The sequence below is a fragment of the Alosa sapidissima genome, chromosome 8, assembly GCF_018492685.1.
Source record: "Alosa sapidissima isolate fAloSap1 chromosome 8, fAloSap1.pri, whole genome shotgun sequence".
Classification (NCBI taxonomy): domain Eukaryota; kingdom Metazoa; phylum Chordata; class Actinopteri; order Clupeiformes; family Clupeidae; genus Alosa; species Alosa sapidissima.
The window spans coordinates 25,375,999-25,398,262 of NC_055964.1; the positions used below are offsets into that span (position 1 = coordinate 25,375,999).

The 22,264-nt window shown below is 47.5% G+C and overlaps 1 protein-coding gene across 4 annotated transcripts in view; it reads right to left on the reverse strand.

Annotated features, from left to right (window-relative positions):
• Window positions 1-22,264, reverse strand: part of smtnb (smoothelin b) — a 56,414-nt gene that overhangs the window by 3,188 nt on the left and 30,962 nt on the right. For 2 of the 4 annotated variants that reach the window (XM_042100751.1, XM_042100752.1), the window contains exons 7-19: window positions 21,685-22,061; window positions 20,537-20,591; window positions 18,628-19,137; window positions 14,016-14,089; window positions 4,385-4,702; window positions 4,019-4,094; window positions 3,734-3,766; window positions 2,571-2,738; window positions 2,144-2,206; window positions 1,963-2,032; window positions 1,701-1,841; window positions 1,425-1,551; window positions 1,056-1,207 (exon numbers count right to left, since the gene is read on the reverse strand). In XM_042100751.1, the coding sequence (XP_041956685.1) occupies window positions 1,056-1,207; window positions 1,425-1,551; window positions 1,701-1,841; window positions 1,963-2,032; window positions 2,144-2,206; window positions 2,571-2,738; window positions 3,734-3,766; window positions 4,019-4,094; window positions 4,385-4,702; window positions 14,016-14,089; window positions 18,628-19,137; window positions 20,537-20,591; window positions 21,685-22,061 (2,164 nt within the window). The remainder of the gene's footprint in view (window positions 1-1,055; window positions 1,208-1,424; window positions 1,552-1,700; window positions 1,842-1,962; window positions 2,033-2,143; window positions 2,207-2,570; window positions 2,739-3,733; window positions 3,767-4,018; window positions 4,095-4,384; window positions 4,703-14,015; window positions 14,090-18,627; window positions 19,138-20,536; window positions 20,592-21,684; window positions 22,062-22,264) is intronic. The other 2 variants (XM_042100753.1, XM_042100754.1) reach the window with 1 other exon arrangement.

Below are 22,264 nucleotides of genomic sequence, written 5' to 3' on the forward strand. Positions count from 1 at the left end.
ACACACACACAAAGACATATACAGTGAATTGGAGGCGAAAGTGTCTCCGTGTATGTGCATGTGTTTAAAACTAGTGTTCATGGAAACAGATGAGGGATGGACTATGACCTGTTCTACAACAGCTGCATGTGCAATCACACACAACCCCCCCCCCCCACACACACACACCACCACACACACCCCCACACACACAACCCCCCCCCACACACACAACCACACTTCCTCACTGTCCTAATATTCCTAATCTGAGAGAGTAGTGTGTTTATGTTGGAGCTATCCGCGGAAATCATCTTTATCTGTCTTTTCTCACCAAGACCTAGTGTGTGTGTGTGTGTGTGTGTGTGTATGTGTGTGTGTGTGTGTGTGGACAGTATGCCTGAGTACATTGGGGATTCTGGGTGGAGATGCAGGAAGGGTGATGGTCAGAGAGGCATGCAAGAGACACACGACCCTGATCTGGTGTCATCTACAGCAGCTTGGTGGATTGGTCGGAAAACAGCCAACAGTAAGGAAATGGCAGGGAGTTATGAGTGAGAGAGACAGAGGTCAGAGCCGTCAAAGAGAGACTGACCAATAAACAGACAGAGAAACGGATGACAAGCACCTGTGAGGAAAAAAGGGCGAGAGGACAGGATGGAGGGATGAAGGGAGGGATGTAGTAGATGAGTAAAAGGTACATTGGGCATTCCTGGGACGTCTTAGGTTGCAGGTCAGAGAGTAGGACAATCCCTAGGGGGGGACGCTGGTTAGGGCGGCAGCCTCGCCCACTCACACGCAGGCATCCGCCACCAGGAGGAAAGGTCAAAGAGGTCAGGGGTCAGATGAGTTCATACGGTTAAGATCAGAGTTTCACCAGGTCGTCATGTTGAAGTCATTATTAGACATTAATTCATCAGCGCACATCTGGAGAGCAGTTCATAGAGTATCAGACCAGACCCCTACACGCACAGAACACACAAGACCAGAGGTGTATGCACTTACGGCATGTGTGTGTGTGTGTGTGTGTGTGTGTGTGTGTGTGTGTGTGTGTGTGTGTGTGTGTACACTCTACTCACTCAGCTGTGCTGAAGGCCAGCTGGAAGTTCTGTCGGCGGTTGGCGGGGCTCAGGCTGTCGTAGTCGAAGGCCTGGGGGAAGAAGTTGTGTACCAGCGCACAGAAGGCCATGCCGTCACACCAGCTCGTCGAAAAGTTCTGGATTACCACATTCTGTACACAAATCAGAGAGAAACAGAGAGAGAGAGAGAGAGAGAGAGAGAGAGAGAGAGAGAGAGAGAGAGAGGGAGGGGTGGGAGGGGGCAAAGATAAAGAGAGGTGAGGAAACAGGACATGTATACAAAAAAACTGAGTGATAAAGATGGAGGTTGCAAGAGAGAGAGAGAGAGAGAGAAAGAAAAAGGGAGTGTGGAGCGGGCAGGCAGCTTACTTCGTAGGAACGAGTCTTGGCACGACACCAGTCCAGCAGCATCTGCTTAATGGAGTTGGCGTTGGGCACACCGAAGCTGGTGGAGCGCTGCACCTTATTCACCCGCGCCACAGCAGGGTTACCCGCACTGGAGGGAAAAGAGACAGAAAGAGAGCGAGTGAGAGAGAAAGAGAGAGAGAATGAATGAATGAACGAATGAATGAATGGAGAGAACGATCGAACAAATGATTATTGCATGATGGGGAGGGTGGAAACAGGAGTAAATGAAGGACCTACCCTCCTGCATCCAGCTTCTCCATCATGGCCTTGCGCGCCTGATTGGCTGTGCTCTTGGGCATCGTCTGCGCCCTCATCAGCTCCTTACTCCTCTCAATCCGTCGGCGCTCCGTTGCGGAGTCATCCTCACGATCAAACACACTGAGAGGAGACAGACACACACACACACACACACAAACAGATTTGTGATTTTGAGTAATATATTGTGCATGGTACAACAGAGACAACGCACACTAAAGTCTGTTGCACTGTGGGTACTCACCTACCAACCTTCTTCCCAGAGCTGGAGGATGAGGACGAATAGCTGTAGGATTTACTCTGGAGCAGCCCCTCTGAGGCAGAGAGGAAGAGGAGAAGAGATGAAGATGGTGGAGCCATGCACACATCAAACAGCCACACTTCTACACCCACACTCCCACACCCACAGGGCAAAGAGCACTTACTGTCCGTCTTCTGCACATAGCTGGACTCCATTACGCTGCTACGGGATGACCTGCTGCCGTCATCTGCACCGCACACACAGAGACCATAATGAGTGAATGTCATTCTGAATCATGTCCACAATCAAGTCCCTCGTCAGCACCCCCCTCTGCAGCTTGTCTCATAATACAAAACTGTTGAAGTTGTTCTTGTGTAAGGAGGATCAGAGGATCAGTAGTGTGGTAGACTTTCAAAAGATCAAAGATTTTGCTTTTCCTTCCAACTTTAAGTCAGTGCCTTGTTTTTCACTTTGACATGGATATTTTAATCATTACATTATGTTTTCATTCGTTCTCTTGGAAAGCAACTGTGGGTGGAGGAAAAAGTACTGCACTGTAGGAGTTCAGGGTGACCACTCGTGTTTGTAGAGGGTGACCGATGAGGCTGTACCTGAGTGGGCGAAGCGATTGGTCTTAGTGACCTGGCTGACTGTCGAGCCGTCGGCTGACTTCTCCACCTTTTTGGTGACCATCTCTCCCGCCTTGCCCTTCTGAGCACGCTCCTCTCTCTGCTTCCTCAGCTCCTCCAGGCGCTGATCCCGCTCCTTCTCACGGAGGTCTGAAGCACCCCAGAGTGCACACACACACACACACACACACACACACACACACACACACACACACACACACACACACACACACACAGGATAAGAGAATGCAGACACAGAAGGAATAACAGAACGAAAGCAAATGTTACAAACACAAAAACAAACCAAACGGTAAAACCAGACTGGACGTGTTGCCTTAGACACACAGGCATGCGTAATACTTCCCAAATATTAGCTACAAACACGTGCTCTGAAAACAGACATGCACAACACAGGGATGAAGTTTCCGTAACCAGAGTCTCCTGTCTTAGGTGTGCTGTGTGCTTTGGGCCTTGAGGTATTAAATACAACAGAGATCAGGCGCACACACACACACACACACACACACACACACACACACAAACACTAGGTGTTCCATAACAGAGGGCTCTCTATGCAGAGGACAGCTGGAGCTCTGGGTGAACTAGGCTTAAACGTGTGTGTATGTGTGTGTGTATGTGTGTGCGCGTGTGTCTGTGTGTCTGTGTGTGTGTGTCCTTCTCCTCTAAAGATATCTGTGCTTTCTCTGGCACACACACACATTCATGGGCAGATCCTGGTTTAACAGTGGCTTTGAAATGAACCCACAGACAGGGCCTCAGGTGGCCCCATACACACACACACACACACATTTGTGAAAAACACCACAGGTGAACTTGGGGTTACATATGAGAAAATACACACATACATAGCACACATATGAAATAATCTAACTTATAAAAATACAACCACAGTGTCTAACGTGTGTGCGTGAGTAAATGTGTATCTCAACACTCGTCTCTGGGACAACAGACAAGGTGGACACAGGGTGCAAAGGCAAAACCGCAAACTCTAAAACATTCCAAACATCTTCAAGCACAATGATACTACAAACACTCACACACACATACATACATAGATAGATAAACACACACGCACACACACACACACACACACACACACACACACACACACTGCCACTCCCTACCGATCTCCTCCTGACTGCATCCCAGTTTGGCCTCTGAGTTCAGAGTGAAGAGAGAAAAAGAGAGAGAGAGAGAGAGAGAGAGAGAGCGGGTGAGCAAGAGGGAGGTAGGGTATAACAGATGAAAAGGTTGGCATGTGGCACGTCGCACCACCAGCAGGCCTACAGCACATGGGCACTGCACAGGGCATGAGGGTGAGGGACGGATGAAGGACATATGGCTGATAGCCTAAGGGGAAAGAGAACGGAAGAGGAGGGGGGGGGGGGGGGGGGGGGGGGGGTTATCACCTCTTTTCTTTTTCCGAAGATCCCGCATGGCAGCACGGATCAGTTTGCGCTCCTCAAAGTCTTTGGATTCATCAAGCTGTCACAAACACAGGAAAACACACACACACACACACACACACACACACACAAAATGACAATTTCCCATATGCATCACACTGTTACAGAGCAGTCCATATACACAAAACATTCAGTGATCAAGGGTGTGATGCAAACATTTCTCCCCAACTGAGCCCATCCAAAGTGCAACAACCGTCTTGATTCACTCCTCGCTCACTGGTGCAGATCTCTACGGGCGTATGCTCATATAAAGCAGACAGACATGGCTGACTAGCTGATTCTCAGTGGGAGCTCTGTGTGTTTATGTACCATTTTATCCAGCAGCAACTCATCCTCAATGGCCTCCAGCTGCTCTGCAGTGATCCGCCCACTGCTCTCCAACTGAGCTTTGGCGTGAGTGGAGGTAGAGGAGGCGTGGGACTGCTCCGTCATCACCGTGATGGCGTGTTCCTGGGCTCTGGCCGGGGCGGTTGAGGCGTGGGACTGGTCCGAGACCACGCGGATGGTGTGCTCCTGGGCCCGAGCAATGGTGGACGAGCTCCGGGACTGATCCGAGGTCAGGGATTTAGCCGAGGAGCCGTTGGGCACGGAGGGCTCCACCACGAACATGGCTGGCTCCGACTCCACCTGGGGAACAAATGAACACAAACAGTTAGACAGCTGGAGAGCAGAACACCAGCGAGTCAGCAGACGAGTGTACTGATACACTCTCTACTAACACCAACACACGCAGATCATACACACTTAGAGAATACACATACTGATACACTCTCTACTAACACCAACACACGCAGATCATACACACTTAGAGAATACACATACTGATGCACTCTCTACTAACATCAACACACGCAGATCAAACACAGAGAGAGAGAAAGGTGGGACTCTTGGACTCTTAAGCTGACCACAGCGGCGCTGAGACCCGAGCGTGATTCACTTCATTACTTATGTTTCCACCGTTTTCTATTTCCACCCCACACTCCAGTGTGTGCATGATTGTGCAAGTCTTTGGCTGCTGCCACGTCAATACCGATTCAGGTCTGACTTTGAATGCTAATGTGTTAACATGGTTTTCTATGCACTTGGAGTGCGCTGGCCTCCTGTTGGATGCACCACTACAGGTGAGTGAGACAGAGACGGAGGAGACGTGGAGAGGTCAGAGGTCAGAAAGGAAGGAAGAGGAGATGGATGGAGGAGCAGAGGAGGAATGCTGGGGATGGAGAGAGATGAGGACGAGTGGAAGGAGGAATGCTGGGGATGGAGAGAGATGAGGACGAGTGGAAGGAGGAATGCTGGGGATGGAGAGAGATGAGGACGAGTGGAAGGAGGAATGCTGGGGATGGAGAGAGATGAGGACGAGTGGAAGGAGGAATGTTTCCGTGGCGAGCGCTCCACACATCTGTGTTGACTCTGCCGCTGAGGAAGACGGCTGACATTTAGGAAGGAATTCACACTTGCGCCCCCCCCCCACCCCCGGTTCCCTCGCTGGGCTCCTCCTGCTCTCTCTGGTCTCCTGTCCTCGCTCCGGCCAGCGCCAGAGAGGAGGAGAGGGGGGACGAGAGGAGACCAGGACAGGACACATATATATAGGATATATATCTCTCATATATCTGCATGCACGCTTGAGAGGGTCCTTTTCCTGGATGGGTGGGAGTGTGAGCGAGAGCGAGAACACAGAAGAGTGTGTGTGTGTGTGTGTGTGTGTGTGTGTGTGTGTGTGTGTGTGCGCATTAGAGACTATAGAGCTCCTTAGTAAATGCCAAGTTTAATGGCAGAAAGTACTTGTTAAAAGTGTTTGATATATCTCTGTAAGGCTTTGTATTAGAACAGTATGTGCTGGCCTAGTGTCCTAGTCTGTGTGTGTGTGTGTGTGTGTGTGTGTGTGTGTGTGTGTGTGTGTGTGTGTGTGTGTGTAGACAGGATGTAAGTGAATGTCTCCAGTGATGACAGGAGAGCACAGGAGATGGGCCTCACTTATAAACAGCAGTGGTCTATTTTCCATTCGCACACCGCACCAACAAACACACACACACACCTCTTAAAGTGCTTTTACAGACCAACTGACCACTTCAGTAGTAGCTGGTCAGAGGGAATCCAAACACAAAGGTTGAGTCACCCATTTTACATCACATGAAGCATGTAATTGCTCCAAGTGTGTGTGTGTGTGTGTGTGTGTATCCGTGTCTGTGTGTGTTTGTGTGTCTGTGTGTGTGTGTGTGTGTGTGTGTGTGTGTCCATATGTGTGTGTGTGTGTGTTTCTGGGGTCCCTCTGGATTATGTAAGAGTTGGCTTGTATAGTATGCAAGGTCAGCTGAGTTCAGGTGGATTGTGTCTGTGTCTGTGTCTGTGTGATAGATAGGCTGCAGCTGCTCATACAGTACTCTACAGTGGGACCACAGGAATGAGGCCCTCTGCTCATGCTTCATGCTCTCTCTCTCTCACACACACACACCCCGATCCCAGGGCCTCTGCATCCCAATCCCACAAATATTCTACTCCACAAATACCCCATAATCATCCCCCATAAATATCCCAGGGGCCAGAACAGACGGTGCCCACTGGCCAACGCTGATAGACTAATTAAGCAGCAGGGCATAATGTTCACAGATTAGGGAGGTGGGAGATGCTAATGAGCTAGCGTCCAGGCTATTGGCAATCTGACGTCTCTCGTACCACAGCGGTCACACACTCACTGGTGGAGGACTGTGTGTGCTGGACAGAGGGCTCAGTCCCCGTGGAGAAACAATGAGCTACGAGTACAACCTTTTCGAAGAATTCAATGAATTTACCTTTGTGTGTGATTTGGTGATGTCCAGGGCAGGCAGGCAGACAGACATTCAGACAGACACGCATACATGCGTTCTGAAAGTGTCCACAATGCAGGTCATATGCCAGCACCTCTTTTATCAGCCTGCTTGACCTCTTTCTGTTTATAGATACAAGTCTGGTCCAAAAGATACTCTCACACATGCACACATATTGACCAGATGACTTCTAGGAACCAAGAGTTATCTAATGACAGTGCACACACACACACACACACACACACACACACACACACACACACATACACACACATACACCAATCTTTTCAGGGAAAATGAATGAGTGACCATGTGTGTTAGCGAGAGAATGAGAGAAAGAGAGAACGAAAGAAAGAAAGCAAGAGAGAGAATGCAGGAGTGTTCATGCTGGCTGCTGTGAGAAGATGAAGCATGCAGGCTATGCTGGGAACGGATGGTGTATGTATGTATGTGAGAGTGTGTGTGTGTGTGTGTGTGTGTGTGTGTGTGTGAGAAATGATCAGGGTTTAGTGGGATGAGCGAGGCTTGAAGGTCAACAGAACTCCACATACCCTCACACACGCACCCTCTTGTCCAGTCACATAACCACCTCTCAGGCCAAGTGCTCACACACTCACACACACACACACACACACACACACGCAAACACACGCTCACACACACACATACACATTCAATCCCTCTCTCTTACACACCCACCCATCTAACCCAATGACACAAAGGCTCTTTAACACATTCTACTTCCTGCTGCATGACTCCAAATGCCAACATACCCTCTCGCATACACACACACACAAATACACATTCACACCATAAGGATTAATATCAAATGTAAACTCAATACAATATTGCATTGTAATAAGGGCATTCCATATACTGTAAAGTGAAAAAGTACTTGGGCACAAAACACAGCAGGAATCGCACTACAGAAGTTGCTATCCTTTGATAAATGACACACATGGAATCATACCATGCTGTTGCTACGGGAGACCGTAGTTGGCATGGAGGTGGTTGAAGAGGACCTTCGTGTGGAGAAAGCTGGGGGGTGTGGCACAGCCTCAGGGGTCACGCCATTCACTGGGTCAAAGGCGAAGGAGTCATAGCTAACGCCATCCAAAGCACTCATACCATAGTGAGGGTCAAAGGGCAAGCCAGCCATAGCATCGGGGATCAAATAAGGCTTCATGTAAGGGCTGACTTCTTCTAAGTGTACGGTGGGCATGCCTGGCTGCGTGTCAGAGATCAACCCACTCAAAGAGTCAAAGGTCATGCCAGGCTCCAGGTCAGAGGTCAGGTCACTGTTCTTATCCAGGATCAGGCCATTACTCAGCATGTGAGAAAGGTCAAACTGCTGCTCTGCTGCTTGCTGGGGACTGGGCAAGCTGAGTGGCGGGGCCTCGGGCAGCTGGAGGGTGCGGCAGAGTTCGTCCACCTGCCGCACCAGCCGCTCCTGCTGGAGCCGCAGCCGCAGGTTGTCCTGCTGCAGCTCCTGCAGCACTTGGACCAGCGGGCCGAGGAGTCGCTCATGCAGCCGCCGCTCCAGGCGCCGCCCGAAGTCGCGCAGCTCCGCCCGGGCCTCGCCCACGGCCTCCTGCATGCACTGCTCCACCTCCTGAATCACCGCCTCCTCCTCCTCCTCCACCCGGCTACCTCTGGTCAGCGTTTCCTCCTCCTCGTCCGGCTCGAGGGGAGATAGCAGGTCGCCGATCTCAGACTCCAGCCCCGACTCAGCACAGCCATCCAAGGGCTCCACGCTCACGCCCGGCATTCTGGGAAAACTTTCCACTGGACGTCAACAGAAGCCTCGTCCTGTCCACCTGTCCCGCCTTTCTCTCCTTTTGGCTCCCGGCCACTAAGGGTCAGCTCAGCTCTCCTCTCTTGTCTCTTTGTCTCGTCGTCTTCTCTCGTTCTCAACTGCTTCTCTCCCTCCTCTCGGTTTGCGATGGGAACTCAAAGAGGATGACCGCAGCTGTCACATAAATCACAGGCTTCTCACTCTTTGCCTTGCAAAAGTCCCTCAGTCCCACCGCAGCTCAGGAGTAGCTCTCCTTCTTGTCAAGAATGTGTTTCCATATGTGTGTGTGTGTGTGTGTGCACGCCGGTTAGAGTTGTGAGCAGCTCGGTGTGGCCCCAGCTCTTTATACCCCTACAAATCTCCCCTCTTCAGCTGCCCTGACCCAGTCAGCCAATCAGCACCCACGAAATCCCATTTCCATGGCAGCAGAGGCCACTGGCCCCTCATTCCACTCAGGTGTCACAGACCGCTTTATTTATCACACACACACACACACACACACACACACACACACACACCACACACAGCCCTATTTAGATCTTTTGTCCTTCACACCTCCAATAGCAGGCAAGCCACTAGCCAACACCGCTACTGTTCAGTATGTCTCTCCTTTTCTCTCATACACCCTCACATACCAGCTATGGACCTCACTATACTAGATGTTGTCAATGTTGTCGCCCAACCTCTACTTCACACAAATGCAGTCAGAGATGTGCTAATGTGTTGATAAAATGTATACTTAGGTGATCACTGCCTGTGGATGTGTGCATGTGCAATATCTATATTGTGCAGACTCTATACTCTTTCTTCTGTCTCACTCTGACTGACACACACACACACACACACACACAGAGTGGAGAAGTAACATGACATCACATTAAAGTCGATCAATGCCGTGTCGCTCTGGACAAAACAATTCCTTCTCCCTCTGCTGGCCAGAGTGTTGACCAGACCTCCACCACACAGCATAGTATAAACCACCGCTGTCCAGCACAGCATGATTTAAAGGACTCTGTGCACTGACCTTTGCTCAGAATAAGCACCTCTCCATCTTTTCTGGCTCATTAGTTAGACATGTGGTGATAAGATGGTGACAATAAAATTTACTCTCATCATGGTAATTTCTCACCTCAGTTTTTCAGTGAAGAACATATCTACAAACTTTGTGTGTTCAAGGGCAAACATGAGCGTTTTTATGTGCAGGGTCGTCTGCCAACGAAAGGGCAGGAGAAGACCTGACCTACTAATAGGGCTGTCACTTCTCAGGACCGCTCTAACACACTTCCAACCAACCGATAGTTTAGTTTAGAACACAGCGGCCGCAATCATAAACCTGCTGAAGAGAGTCTGACAGCCAGATGGCAATATAGACAGGCTGCTAAGTGCAAGCCTACAATTCACTATGGTTTAAAGAGACATTTTGCTTGCTTGCTCTTTAACCCTAAAGTCTTGCTGCCTCCTCAACCTTCCGTACACCTTACACCTACCTCATCCAAGCACCATGTAGGTAGCTGAAGTACCAGAAATACATTAAATTGCGGACTGTATGTATGTTCTGTTGTCATTTTATCTTATTTCATACAAGAGTTGTGGAGTTGTGAATAAAGTTGTTTATTATACGGCTCTTCACAATGCTACTAGAATGCTCCATTGACTTGAATGGGATTTTCCAACGTTCTACGGTAAAATATTTTCATGTAATTACCGCTGGAAACATATAATTACTGCTGTCAATGGCAACGGGTTTTGTGCTGCTGATTTAAGTTTTTCCTATCATTCTGCAAGTAGTCCGGTCCCTTCTGGCATTGGAACAGACGGTTGATCAGCTGTGTTCTAAAGAATGTTTGATTCAAGTTCAGTGTGTGTTGCGAACTATTTGTTTCTCAGCAAAAGCCACGACGAAACGGTAACAACTCATTATTTTTAGTCATTACTGTGAAAATAAGTCCCTTCAGGGCTGTGTGTCGGGGTCTGGTTCGCCCTGTCGGGACTTATTTTCCCAATAATGACCGGCGTTCTATACATTATCCCATACGTATGTGTGTGTGTGTGTACTGAATGTAGTGGGGGTGGTTGGGTGCATGTGTTCGCATGTTGGGACATCAGTCAGTGGCAGGTGCCTGTGCCTTTTGGTATTTGTGGGGCTGGATATTAATCTTTGCTTAGGCACACACTCACAAATGCCAATCCATCAACACGACTGATTAATGCAGAGAGTGTGTGTATGTGCGAGAGGGAGAGAGGGATAGAGCAGTCAAAGTTAAGCATTGATGCTCGTGTTTTCTAAAGACTGATGATCTGACATGTGGCGCGCACACACACATGTAGACAGTCAAAAATAGTTTTAACAGTATCTGCATGCATAAGAGTTTTGTGTATAGTTAAGAGTGTGTGTGCTTGTGTGTGTGCACAGGAGATAATACATATGTGAGGGTTTGTCCACTGGGATCAGGGGTTTGCCTTATTATTATGGGATGTCGTTATTGTGGCCTATCTCTACTCCCATCTCAGTGATACCAATGAGAGAGGACCTACAGAGGGGACACCACAGACCACCCACAGAGATCACAGAGCACGCTCAATGGTGTGTGTGTGTGAATGTGTGCACACACACTTTCTCTCTCTCTCACACACTCTCTCTCTCTCTCTCTCTCTCTCTCTCTCTCACACAAGCGCGCTCACACGCACACAGACAGCCCCTGACTCATGAGGAGTGGGCGTAGTCCTCGTCCCCACTGTATTTCTTTTTTCAAATAAGTGTAAGGGAGATGGAGAGCGCTCAGTTCTGCCCTCTATTCTTTGTTGACTCTCCAAAAGCTGCCGCTTCTCCTGTTCCCACTCCATTCAGTGCTCACTTCCTTCCCCCCACATGCAGATCCATCACAGAGACACAGCCAAGCCGGCCTGAGCATGCGGGTGCTGGAGGGGAAGTAGAATGTGTGTGTATGTTTGTGTCAGAGTGTGTGTGTGTGTGTGTGTGTGTTAGTTTCAGAAAGTGAGTGCGTGTGTATGTGTATGTGTGCGTGTCATGGATGGAAATGCACATGTGTGTGTGTGTGTGTGTTAGTTTCAGAAAGTGAGTGCGTGTGTATGTGTATGTGTGCGTGTCATGGATGGAAATGCACATGTGTGTGTGTGTGTGTGTGTGTGTGTGTGTGTGTGTGTGTGTGTGTGCAAGTTTGTGTATATAAACGGGGGATCTTAGTCTCCTCTCTTCAAAGTAGGATTTAGGAGAGTTTCCAGGAGAAATCTGAGCTGAGACAAAAGAGAGAGAGTCAAAGAGAGAGAGAGAGAGAGAGAGAGAGAGAGAGAGAGAGAGAGAGAGAGAGTCAAAGAGAGAGAGAGAGAGAGAGTCAAAGAGAGAGAGAGAGAGAGAGAGAGAATACTGGCTCTACTTCTTTTCCTCTCTTCTCCCTCTATCCTGTCTCTCCCTGCACTTCCAAAAAAGGAGACAGCTCCCAGCATAAAAAAAAACATTCTTTACTTCCTATATAACATCTCTCTGTCTCTTCTTTCTTCCTGTAATGGCAGTAACACTAACAGGCGTACTGACAACACTGAACAAGAGTTATTACTCAAGTGAAAAGATCTACAAGACACTGGATGCTAACTGGAAACAATGCTAACTGGAAAGACTCTTTTGCCAACACCTGTGAGCAATACTTCTGCACTCTGAAAGAAACCCAAGTATGATTATTTTCTCCATGAACAGATATATTTCAAAGGCATATTTTCAAAGGAAGAACGATTTGATTGATGCATTAAACTCTTACCAAATTATTTCACAAGTGCAACAATTTAAGTTTAATTTCACTGCTGGTTGTGCTTCTGAAGGTCGCAAGTCAGCGGAGCCTTTCCGGAACCCACTCCATACCTGTCAACACTCCAGTTTTCCCCGGGTTTCTCCCATATTTCAAGGTCATCTCCCTGCACACTCCTGTTTTGTTATTTCTCCTGGAAAACTCCCGTAATTTGCATGACCATCAAACTGATTTTATAATCATTGATCCGTTCATTTTTTCTGTCAGTCATCTCCCAGGTTGCCAAATTGTGTATGAAATACACCCTACACATACACAATCACTTACTTTCAATTTCAACTGTTTTGTCATAGGCTAAAACCTAGCAACCCAAATAAGGAAGAGGGTGCCGACTGCGCGGCCTGAGTCTCGCTAGCAAGCGGACTAGTTGAATAGCCTACTCCAGAACTAGCTGTTGTCAAATTGTTGGGAATTTAATTTATTAACACATCACATAAACTGCACTGAGTGTTGTTGATGCACAAATAGGCAATTGTGTCCTCGGAACCAAATCTGACAGCAAGCCGCTTTGGAGTTTTGGAAGTAGGCTGCAGGCAGGCAGCGGTTGGATACATAACTGGCATGTGTAGGCTTTCGGTAAGGTAAAAGCAATGACCAAAATGCAGTGTATAAAACATGTTAAATATGCAAACACCGATCCAGTACAAACACTAACCCAACAAAATAAATCTCCCATTTTTGGAAAACTAAATGTTGACAGGTATGCCAAAATACTAACATTATTATAAAATAAACATTATTACTTCATTAGTCCACCACATGCAGTGGGAGGTGAGAAGGTGGTTGGTTATCAACAGGTCAGAGTATTGTAGTGGTATTGCTTTATTTTCTATGAAATTTTTTGTCAAAAGTATTTTCAGTCCAGGGCTGCAGAACTCTATGCCTGTCTCTAAGCTTCAGTCAAACACATGAAGCCGCTTCTTGTACATGAATAATAGCCTAGTCCTAGATTACAAGCTTTTTTTAAATGGAGATTTTCATTAAAGTTTGTTTTTAGTGTAGGACTAGGCTTAATCCATGTACAGGAAGCTGGCGCGTGAGGTCTCTGGTGTGAAGAGGCCTGTTAGCCTGACTTGAACACAGCCAGACATTCACTTTTCGGTGGGGGTGTTGGAAGTACAGTGCATTTAGACGAACCAAAAGATGTTGATAGACCACACAAATGTCACTACAGGTTTCTCAGAGCTACTCATGTCCAAACACATGGAGGTGAGAGCAAAGAGCTAAAGCAGACAGAACAGCCAGAAGGACAAGCAAGAGAAAGATAAAAATAAAACATGAAAAAAATTGCTTATGGCTTATAACAGCTTATAGCTGTGTGTGAGTGTGAGTGTGAGTGAGTGAGAGTGAGAGTGAGAGAGAGAGAGGGAGAGAGAGAGAGAGAGAGAGTGAGTGAGAGTGAGAGTGAGAGAGAGAGAGAGGGAGAGGGAGAGGGAGAGGGAGAGGGAGAGGGAGAGGGAGAGGGAGAGAGAGAGGGAGAGATGCATCTTCGTGGGAGGTTCACATCGGTGTGCTCATACCTTGAAAGAGGGCCCAGTGGAGATGCTCTGTGTGGAGATCTTGAAAGGAGTGGCTCTTAGGCCCAGCGTCAGCTCTGAAAGAAAGGGAGCAAAGAGGGAAATTGAGAGAGGGAGAACCACTTCACATGCAGGGACAGCAGGAACATTTCCCCATGGCAACAGAATTCCCTTAAGCCTAATTCCCTAATTCCCTTCCATTACCCTTTTTTTTTGGGGGGGTGGGGGGGGCATTTAATGCATAAGTGTATGTGCATGTGTGTTTATCTTATGCTTTCTCAATGTATGTGTAGAAGTATTAGTGTGTAAACGTATGCATGTGTGTGCGTTGTGTTGTGTTGAACGAAAGAGGGGAAAGCAGTGGCCATTACTCAGTTACATGGCACCAGCATGGAATCTTAAATCTCACCGTGGGGACTCATCACCACACACGGACACACACACACACACGCACACGCTTACCCCAAGCTATGTAAACACTCTGAGACTTCTCTTTCCTTGGCTCACACTCTAATACACACATATGCCCACATTAAATGGCAAAACAAAAATCCCTCATAGATGGATGGTGCCCATTTGGTGCATTAGAGTGCCCGTGTGAGTGTGTTACGACTGCACATACTGTTTAACCATGAACCAAAAAACACCAAGTGACAGAATCATTACATCAGTCTCTACCTGTTCCACACTCACTCTGAACCCACTCCTGGACACACACACACACACACACACACACGAGGACAATTCCATAAAAGGCAGATTAGACAGTAAACTGGACTCTAAATGCAGAAAACATTGCAGCTGATAGGGCACCCTCTCTCTCTCTCTCTCTCTCGTGTGTGTGTGTGTGTGTGTGTGTGTGTTCTTGATTTAATGCTGGTTGTATTTACGGAGCCTCTGAGGTAGACCAAAAGACCTTGTGTGAGACTGCTCTGCTGGAGCTGGACTGTCTCTTAAATAAACAGTTTGGGTTAAGAACTTTTACGTACAAGCCAGAAAACAGCTGCTTGTGTGTGTGTGTGTGTGTGTCGGGGTGCAGGTCTGTGTAAAGCCTTGTAGAACCTGATGACACTTCTCAGGGTACAGTCCTTTCAAAACTTAATTCAAGTAATTTCCCAGTAGCCTCAAACTAGATAACAGATGGTCAGGTACAGTACACTACACCATCAGTGAAGTTCATATACAAAGTAGCAAAGGCAAACTAATATGTCAGTATCCAATGCAAAATTCACAGTGAACATAACCATGTTTGGACTACCACACAGTATGCATGAATACTAACTCAGGTTGTAGGGTCATAGAGTCAGGAAACTGACCCATCCAGTGGTAGAAGTAATCTACCAAGATCAGATTCCAGACTCCTGCAGTTCTCTCTTAAAGCAAATAAATAAATAATAGAACTTAACTTAACAGCAGATAATATGCTGTGTTGTGTATCTGAGCCTAAGATCTATGAGGTTAACAGCCCACACCAGGAGACTGGGTTCACTGTGACATGGAGGTGTCAGGAGTGAAAGTTTGGTGTCTGTTTCTATGGACCCTTTCAAGAGAGTTCCATTATCAGCATCATAGTTGGTCCCACAAGGCTTCCTTTTTAACACTCCATATGTTATCTTAATGCAGAGGAAGTAGATTGGGGCCCAAATAGAACGTTCAAGCATTGTTTTTGTTTTTATTGTTGAAAGGGTCTATACGTGTATGTAAGGATTGTTGTGCTATTGTGTCGTTATGGAGACTACTCATACAGTACAATCCAACTCAAACAATCAATCAGAATTTTTGTTCCAGAAATCAGTTGAGAAAATCAGTTAAATTACAAGACATATACTGCTCAAAAAAAAATAAGGGAACACTTACAGTTGTCCACAATTGTTAAACCACATTTTTTGAAACCTTCCACCCTTTTCTCCATTCTCAAAATATATTCACAGAATGTCTGACAGTTCTTGCAAAATAAAACATTTGCCTCAAAAGTTTTACTTGTGCTCAGAACCAAACAGTGTCAGAGTACCTATCCAGTCTATGATTGAAGTGTTCCCTTAATTGTTTTGAGCAGTATATTTATGTTCTGACAACCTGAGAACATGTACAAAACATATATGTACATTATTTTGAAAACTTGAGAACATATACGAGAACTGACCTGGCCAACCCCTGGATGATGGTAATATTCAAACTTTGAGCATTGTCATACTGTATCCAGTGTTTCCAATACATTGACTTATTTGTGGCGGCCCACCACAATAACCATGATTTTCCAGGTTGTACTAAATTGTGCTTAAATCTGGTTAGCATCATAACCACGCTGCGCTAATTTGCTAAAAACTGTTGCATTCAAGTTAATTCTGCAAACCTACCACCACAAATAGAATTAAATTCTGTGGGAAACACTGCTGTATCCAATGTATATCCTTTGTATTTTCCTATGCTTTTAAAAAATCATGCATTCATCACAGTCATTCACAATTGCTAAGACAAACTCAAAGAAGCTGCAATCAAGGGCAGCCGTGGCCTACTGGTTAGCGCTTCGGACTTGAAACTGGAGGGTTGCCGGTTCGAACCCCGACCAGTACACATGGCTGAAGTGCCCTTGAGCAAGGCACCTAACGCCTCACTGCTCCCCGAGCGCCGCTGTTGTTGCAGGCAGCTCACTGCGTCAGGCTTAGTGTGTGCTTCACTTCACTGTGTGCTGAGTGTGTTTCACTAATTCACGGTTTGGGATAAATGCAGAGACCAATTTCCCTCACGGGATCAAAAGAGTATATATACTTACTACTTATACAATCCACTTGATCTTTTCAGCACAACACAAGTCTTCACACAGGTATTTTGTTTGTTGTGTCATGATTGATTGAAAGAATATATTCATTTCACCACAAGTCTGCTGTTTGAGGGTTTTTGTTGCATGTTCCCAATGTTTTGCGAGTGGCCAAATTGATGCATTTTGTTTGCAAAATACTTTAGCAGTGTTTTTTTGTTTTAGCCTGTTTGTTGACTGTTTTGGAAACATGGTGTGAGAGTGGACAAATGTGTTTTAGTAATAAAAAAAAACGCCCGTTGTATATATATTTCTTTGTAAAAATGCGCTCAAAAAATAGTCTCATTCCCATCAAAGTTCATTTGAAAAGCTTGGTTTAAAAACGCTATATTCTCCATTTTAATGATTAATAATAATTAATTTTGTTTTCCAAGTAATTTCAGTGGAAATGTAGTTGGGTATTGTTATTTGATTTTTTCTTTACTCAATCAAAACAACAGAACTTCAATTTCATTGATATTACCTGAAATACACAATTAAATAACATGACTTATTATGTTTTCAAAAATGGATTTATAGCGTTTTGAAACCAAACTCTTTCACTTATCAGGTGAAACAGATTCTGTTATGGCAACGTCCTTTGGTCTTTTGGATGGTATTTTTGTGTGCATAGTATCTGCATGAGCATCACTGAACACAGTAGCTTAGGTTACAGCCTGGATATCTGCTGTGGTTACAGCAAAACAGACTGAGCTAAACATTCTACTGGGCTTGAGTCAACAGAATGAGCTACTGTTCAGCAAAACAGACATACACAAACAAGCACACTCACACTCACACTCTTAACTGACAAGGACAAGGAAAACCAAACACACACAATGGGTTCCTATGTGATGGTGTCTATCGAACCACACTAATCTACAACGCGAGCGCGATGCCATAAGACACTTAAATGTTGCTGTTCTAATAAACATACTCCCCTCATCTTTCAGAATCACTACAAGCATGTGTTTTAGTGTGTGTGTGTGTGTGTGTGTGTGTGTGTCAGTCATAGAGAACAAAGCTCACTTTGAGGGCTCCTCTACATGCGGAGGGAGGAGAGCCAAAGGTCACATATTTATACCGCCTTTACATAGACAGACAGTCAGACAGACAGACAAACAGACAGAGAGACATGATAAGCATATTCACATATTCGCATGAAGCAAACTGCACCAATGTGGCGCCCACATTTGTCAACTCATTCAAAACTTCTAACACGGCTTATATTATTTCAAAAAGCAAATACATACGCATGTTATGTAAACACTCTCAGGAAGTCTCTCAACACACAAAGAGACAGACACACACACACACAGACATATGTACACAGTTATCAAACACACAAGCAAAGCATGCATCTATATACAAACACAGACAGACATGCATAAATAGACACAAGGACACACATACACATACTTTTGTGCAGTCAAGCCAAAGTGTGACTCTTTCTCAACTGCCTCCACAATTTCCACCCGAATGGAAAAGATGAACAGCATTCATGTGGGTGAGAGCATATATGGGCACACACACACACACACACACACACACACACACACACACAAACAACTGGCCTGTTCTTCATTATTTACAACCTGTGTCAACTTAAGTCGTGTTTTTACTGTAGGTGCTATCTAAACACACTCCAAAACTAACACACTGTTAGTGTTTGCATCTATTGGCCCTCAACAGCCTCATGGGGAAAGAATATGTGAGAGAGTGTGTGTGTGTGTGTGTGTGTGTGTGTGTGTGTGCGCGCACCTGTTCTGGCCCACTAGACCCACAGATCTGCAATAACGTGTGTATGTGTGTGTGTACCTGCTCTCTGTGGCCCAGCACTGCTGTGTGTGATGGTCCTGGTCTGAGGCTGCTGATTGATTGTGGTGCGTCCATCTTTGATCTCGATGGTCAGGAAGGTCTTCATGTCGTCGGCCGGGTCCTGTGCGTCCGCCTGCCTCAGTGTCTCGGGTGGCTGCTCCTGGGCCTCTGGTTCCCCGGGACTGGCTGTCACGGCTCTCCCCGTCTTAGGGCTCTCCGGCTCTGGGCTGCCTCCCTGCGACTGGCCCCCCACGTCCACCCCTCCAGCGGGCTTTCCCGTCCCGCCCACGGCCTGCTGTGATTGGACGAGAGCTGCAGGGGAGGGGCTCTTTTGAGCCTGAGGTTCTGGGCGCCCTGTTTTCTCGCCGAGGTGGGCAGAGAGTGGGCGGACGGAGCGCTGCAACCCCCGCCTCGGGGGTGGGGCTTCAATTTGGGCGGGCTCGGTGAACTTGCGCATGCGGTCCCGGACGGAGTTGGGCCGAGCCAGTGGAGCAGCCACTCTACTGGAGCCTGAAGAGGAGGAGGGTCATGCCAGTCAGAGGTGATACAGTACACAGTACACACACACACACACACACACTAGGAGACGCCTGCCAGTAAGGGACAACACTCATAAACCCCACAGCTCTCTTGACCCTTATCACCCACTTCCATCTGACTGACACAATCTCCTCCCACACAGACATCACTAAAGAAATGTCTGTGCATCTCTCTCTCTCTCTCTCTTTGTGTGTGTGTGTGTGTGTGTGTGTGTGTGTGTGAGAATGTCCTGAAACATTTGAAAGCCAAAGAGAAGAGGAGAAAGGGGGAGAAGCAAGTCTGCTGCAGTGAGAGAAATGAACTGCGAGTGACACAGGCGAGCAGAGACACTGAGATGGAGAGATGAGGATAATATTGGGGGGGGGAGAAAGAGAGAGAGACAGTGACTTAGGGAAGGTACAGCTGGCCTTATTCAGGCAAAAAATGTGTGTGAAGTGTGTTTACAGAGGACATTGAGAGAAGACTGACGACAGACTTACGGCTGAGCGCATGCGCACACACACACACACACTCAGACGTACGAGCACACACACACACACACACAAGCACACACACACACACACACACACACACTCTCTCTCTCTCTCGCTCAACACCATGCACAGACATATTCTCTCTCTTGAGCGCGTGTGCACGGCCATGCTCTTATACACACACACTAGCCCAAGAGGATAACAGGTGGAGGAGCAGGCTAAGAAGATGTGCTTCTGATGATTTCTAGCACTGTAGCAGCAGCAGCTATGTTAGGGTTAACCCAGAGCAGCTGACACAGATACAGTCGGCCATACAGACCCTCTCATTGAGCAGGTCCAGGGTTAGCGCTTACATTTCTCTGGCCATCCTAAAGCTGAAAGCTCTGGGCAAAGGCCTTATAAGGCTGCAGTGTGTGTGTGTGTGTGTGTGTGTGTGTGTGTGTGTGTGTGTGTGTTAACATGTGTGTGTTGGGGGAAGGGAGTTATAGGATACTGGGGCAATGCCAGAGTAAGTGTGTGTGTGTGTGTGTGTGTGTGGGAGGGATTCAGTCTGCCCTGACACTGAGAGAGTGGCTTTAATAGCCTGGCTGTCAAAAAAGGTTTGTGTGTGTGTGTGTGTGTGTGTGTGTGTGTGATAGGAGGCAAAGCATAGGATGAAGGGGAAAGAAAGAAAAGAAGAAAGCCCCCTATGGAGGAAACCAACAATCAACTAATCAGGGACATGTGGAAATCACTCAGAAACAATGCATTCGCACACACACACACACACACATGCATGCACGCACGCGCACACTATTAATACAAAACTCCCCCACACTCAACCCCAGAGGTTACAAATGAGAGAGAAGAGTTTGTGTGTGTGTGTTTTTTTTTTTTGGGTGGGGGGGGGGGCATACCTGTCTCCTTGCCATTGGTAAGAGTGGTAAGAGGGGCATCTCTGGTCACAGACACCTAAAATAGATCCAAACAGGTGAGGAATATACACACACAGGGACGTATCAGTGATGGCACACATGCACACCAGAGCAGTGGCCAATCAGAATATTCGTCTAATATGCCAACTTGCACTTCTTAAACGCCATATCTTGGTCACCATTGTGCATACACTCTTTCCAGATTGCAAACTAACCACAGAAGGTAAGGTTTCAGCCCATGACATTGCAGTAACACACACACTTCTGTGCGTGTGCACATCTGTGTGGGCTATAAACAGGGGAGAGCGCATGTGGAGGGTGAGGTAATGTGGTCCTGCGAGGATCTAGGCTGTGACACGCAGTCAGATGGAAAATCAGACCAAAAGCCTCTGCGCCTGCACACACACACACACACACACACACACACTCTTAGACGGTCTGTTAGAGGGTAAGCATTTTCCAGGTAGGAAAAAGCAGCATGGGTCTCTCTGTGGTAAAGGCCAACAGACGACTCCAGAGCCGAGACTATTACTATAGCAAGAGACCTGCGGTCTGGAGAGTTACAGGCTGGAAGACTGAGACACATATCAACGCTTAGCAGTCACCCGTCTTTATGTGCCATTTGTGCACAGCAGTCCTGTAAATCTAGTAGAGAGAGAGAGAGAGAGAGAGAGCAGGGGACGGCAGGGACAGGATGTGTTTGGGCTCCTGGGTAACTGGGGACAAACAGAGTTCATCACGTCACAACAGAAACGCAATGTTTACTGAGCCTAGTGAGGCAAAGCCCCGGCCCCTGTACACGGCTGTGACAGCACTGAGGTGTGAGTGAGGAGGGATGGGGACATGGAGACTATCAGCAGTGAGGGGGGTGGGGCTGTTCTTTTGTAACGACACAGCGACTCCTAGTGGACTGTTCTACAACCTCTCACAAAGCAATCTTTAAACAGTAGAGTAAGTACTGCCATTCTGAATCGGAACACAGTGAAATACACATGATCACATGCCTCACACATGTGCAGTGGTCTACATTCTAGATATAGATGCTTGACCCAAGTGGCGGTGTATGCATAAGGGGGTTCATCATTGGTGTAGAGCACTGGATGATGGACAGCGGACGGCATGTTCTCTACCTGCTCGGTGCTGCAGTCTCGGAGGCCGTTGGGCAGGCTGCTGGAGCCCAGGGCCTTGGTGGAGAGCGCGGCTCCGTCTGGTGCGTCGGCGCTGGGCTGGGGGTCCTTCTCCTGTTCCACCTCCGAGTCAGTGCTGGAGGGGGACGGGCTCTCGCGCTGGGCGCTGCGCTCAGAGCACGGGGAGTCCCGACCCGGGCGACGCCCAAAGCTGCCATTAGACCGATCCGATTGGCCAGAGTCACAGCGCTGGCGCGGGCAGGAGGGGATCACTTCCGGGTCGGAGGTCGGGGAGTCCTGCGGAGGCCGTGACCCTGGGGGAGCAGAGACCTTCTCCCTGACCAGCGGGTCCAGAACCAGAACCATATCAGAAGAGGGCCCTGCGGAACACAGAGAAGGCACCGCCAGAGTCAGAGAAAGAGAAGGGAACCAGAGGGGAACTCTCTCTTCGTCTCTCTCGCCTCTCTCTTCATGGCCAAGGAGGCACTACAGGCTTGAGTTACAGTCAGGAGAACTAGATTAAAAGATTGTGTGTGTGTCTGTCTGTGTGTGTGTGTGTGTGTGTAAAACAGCAGATGAAAGG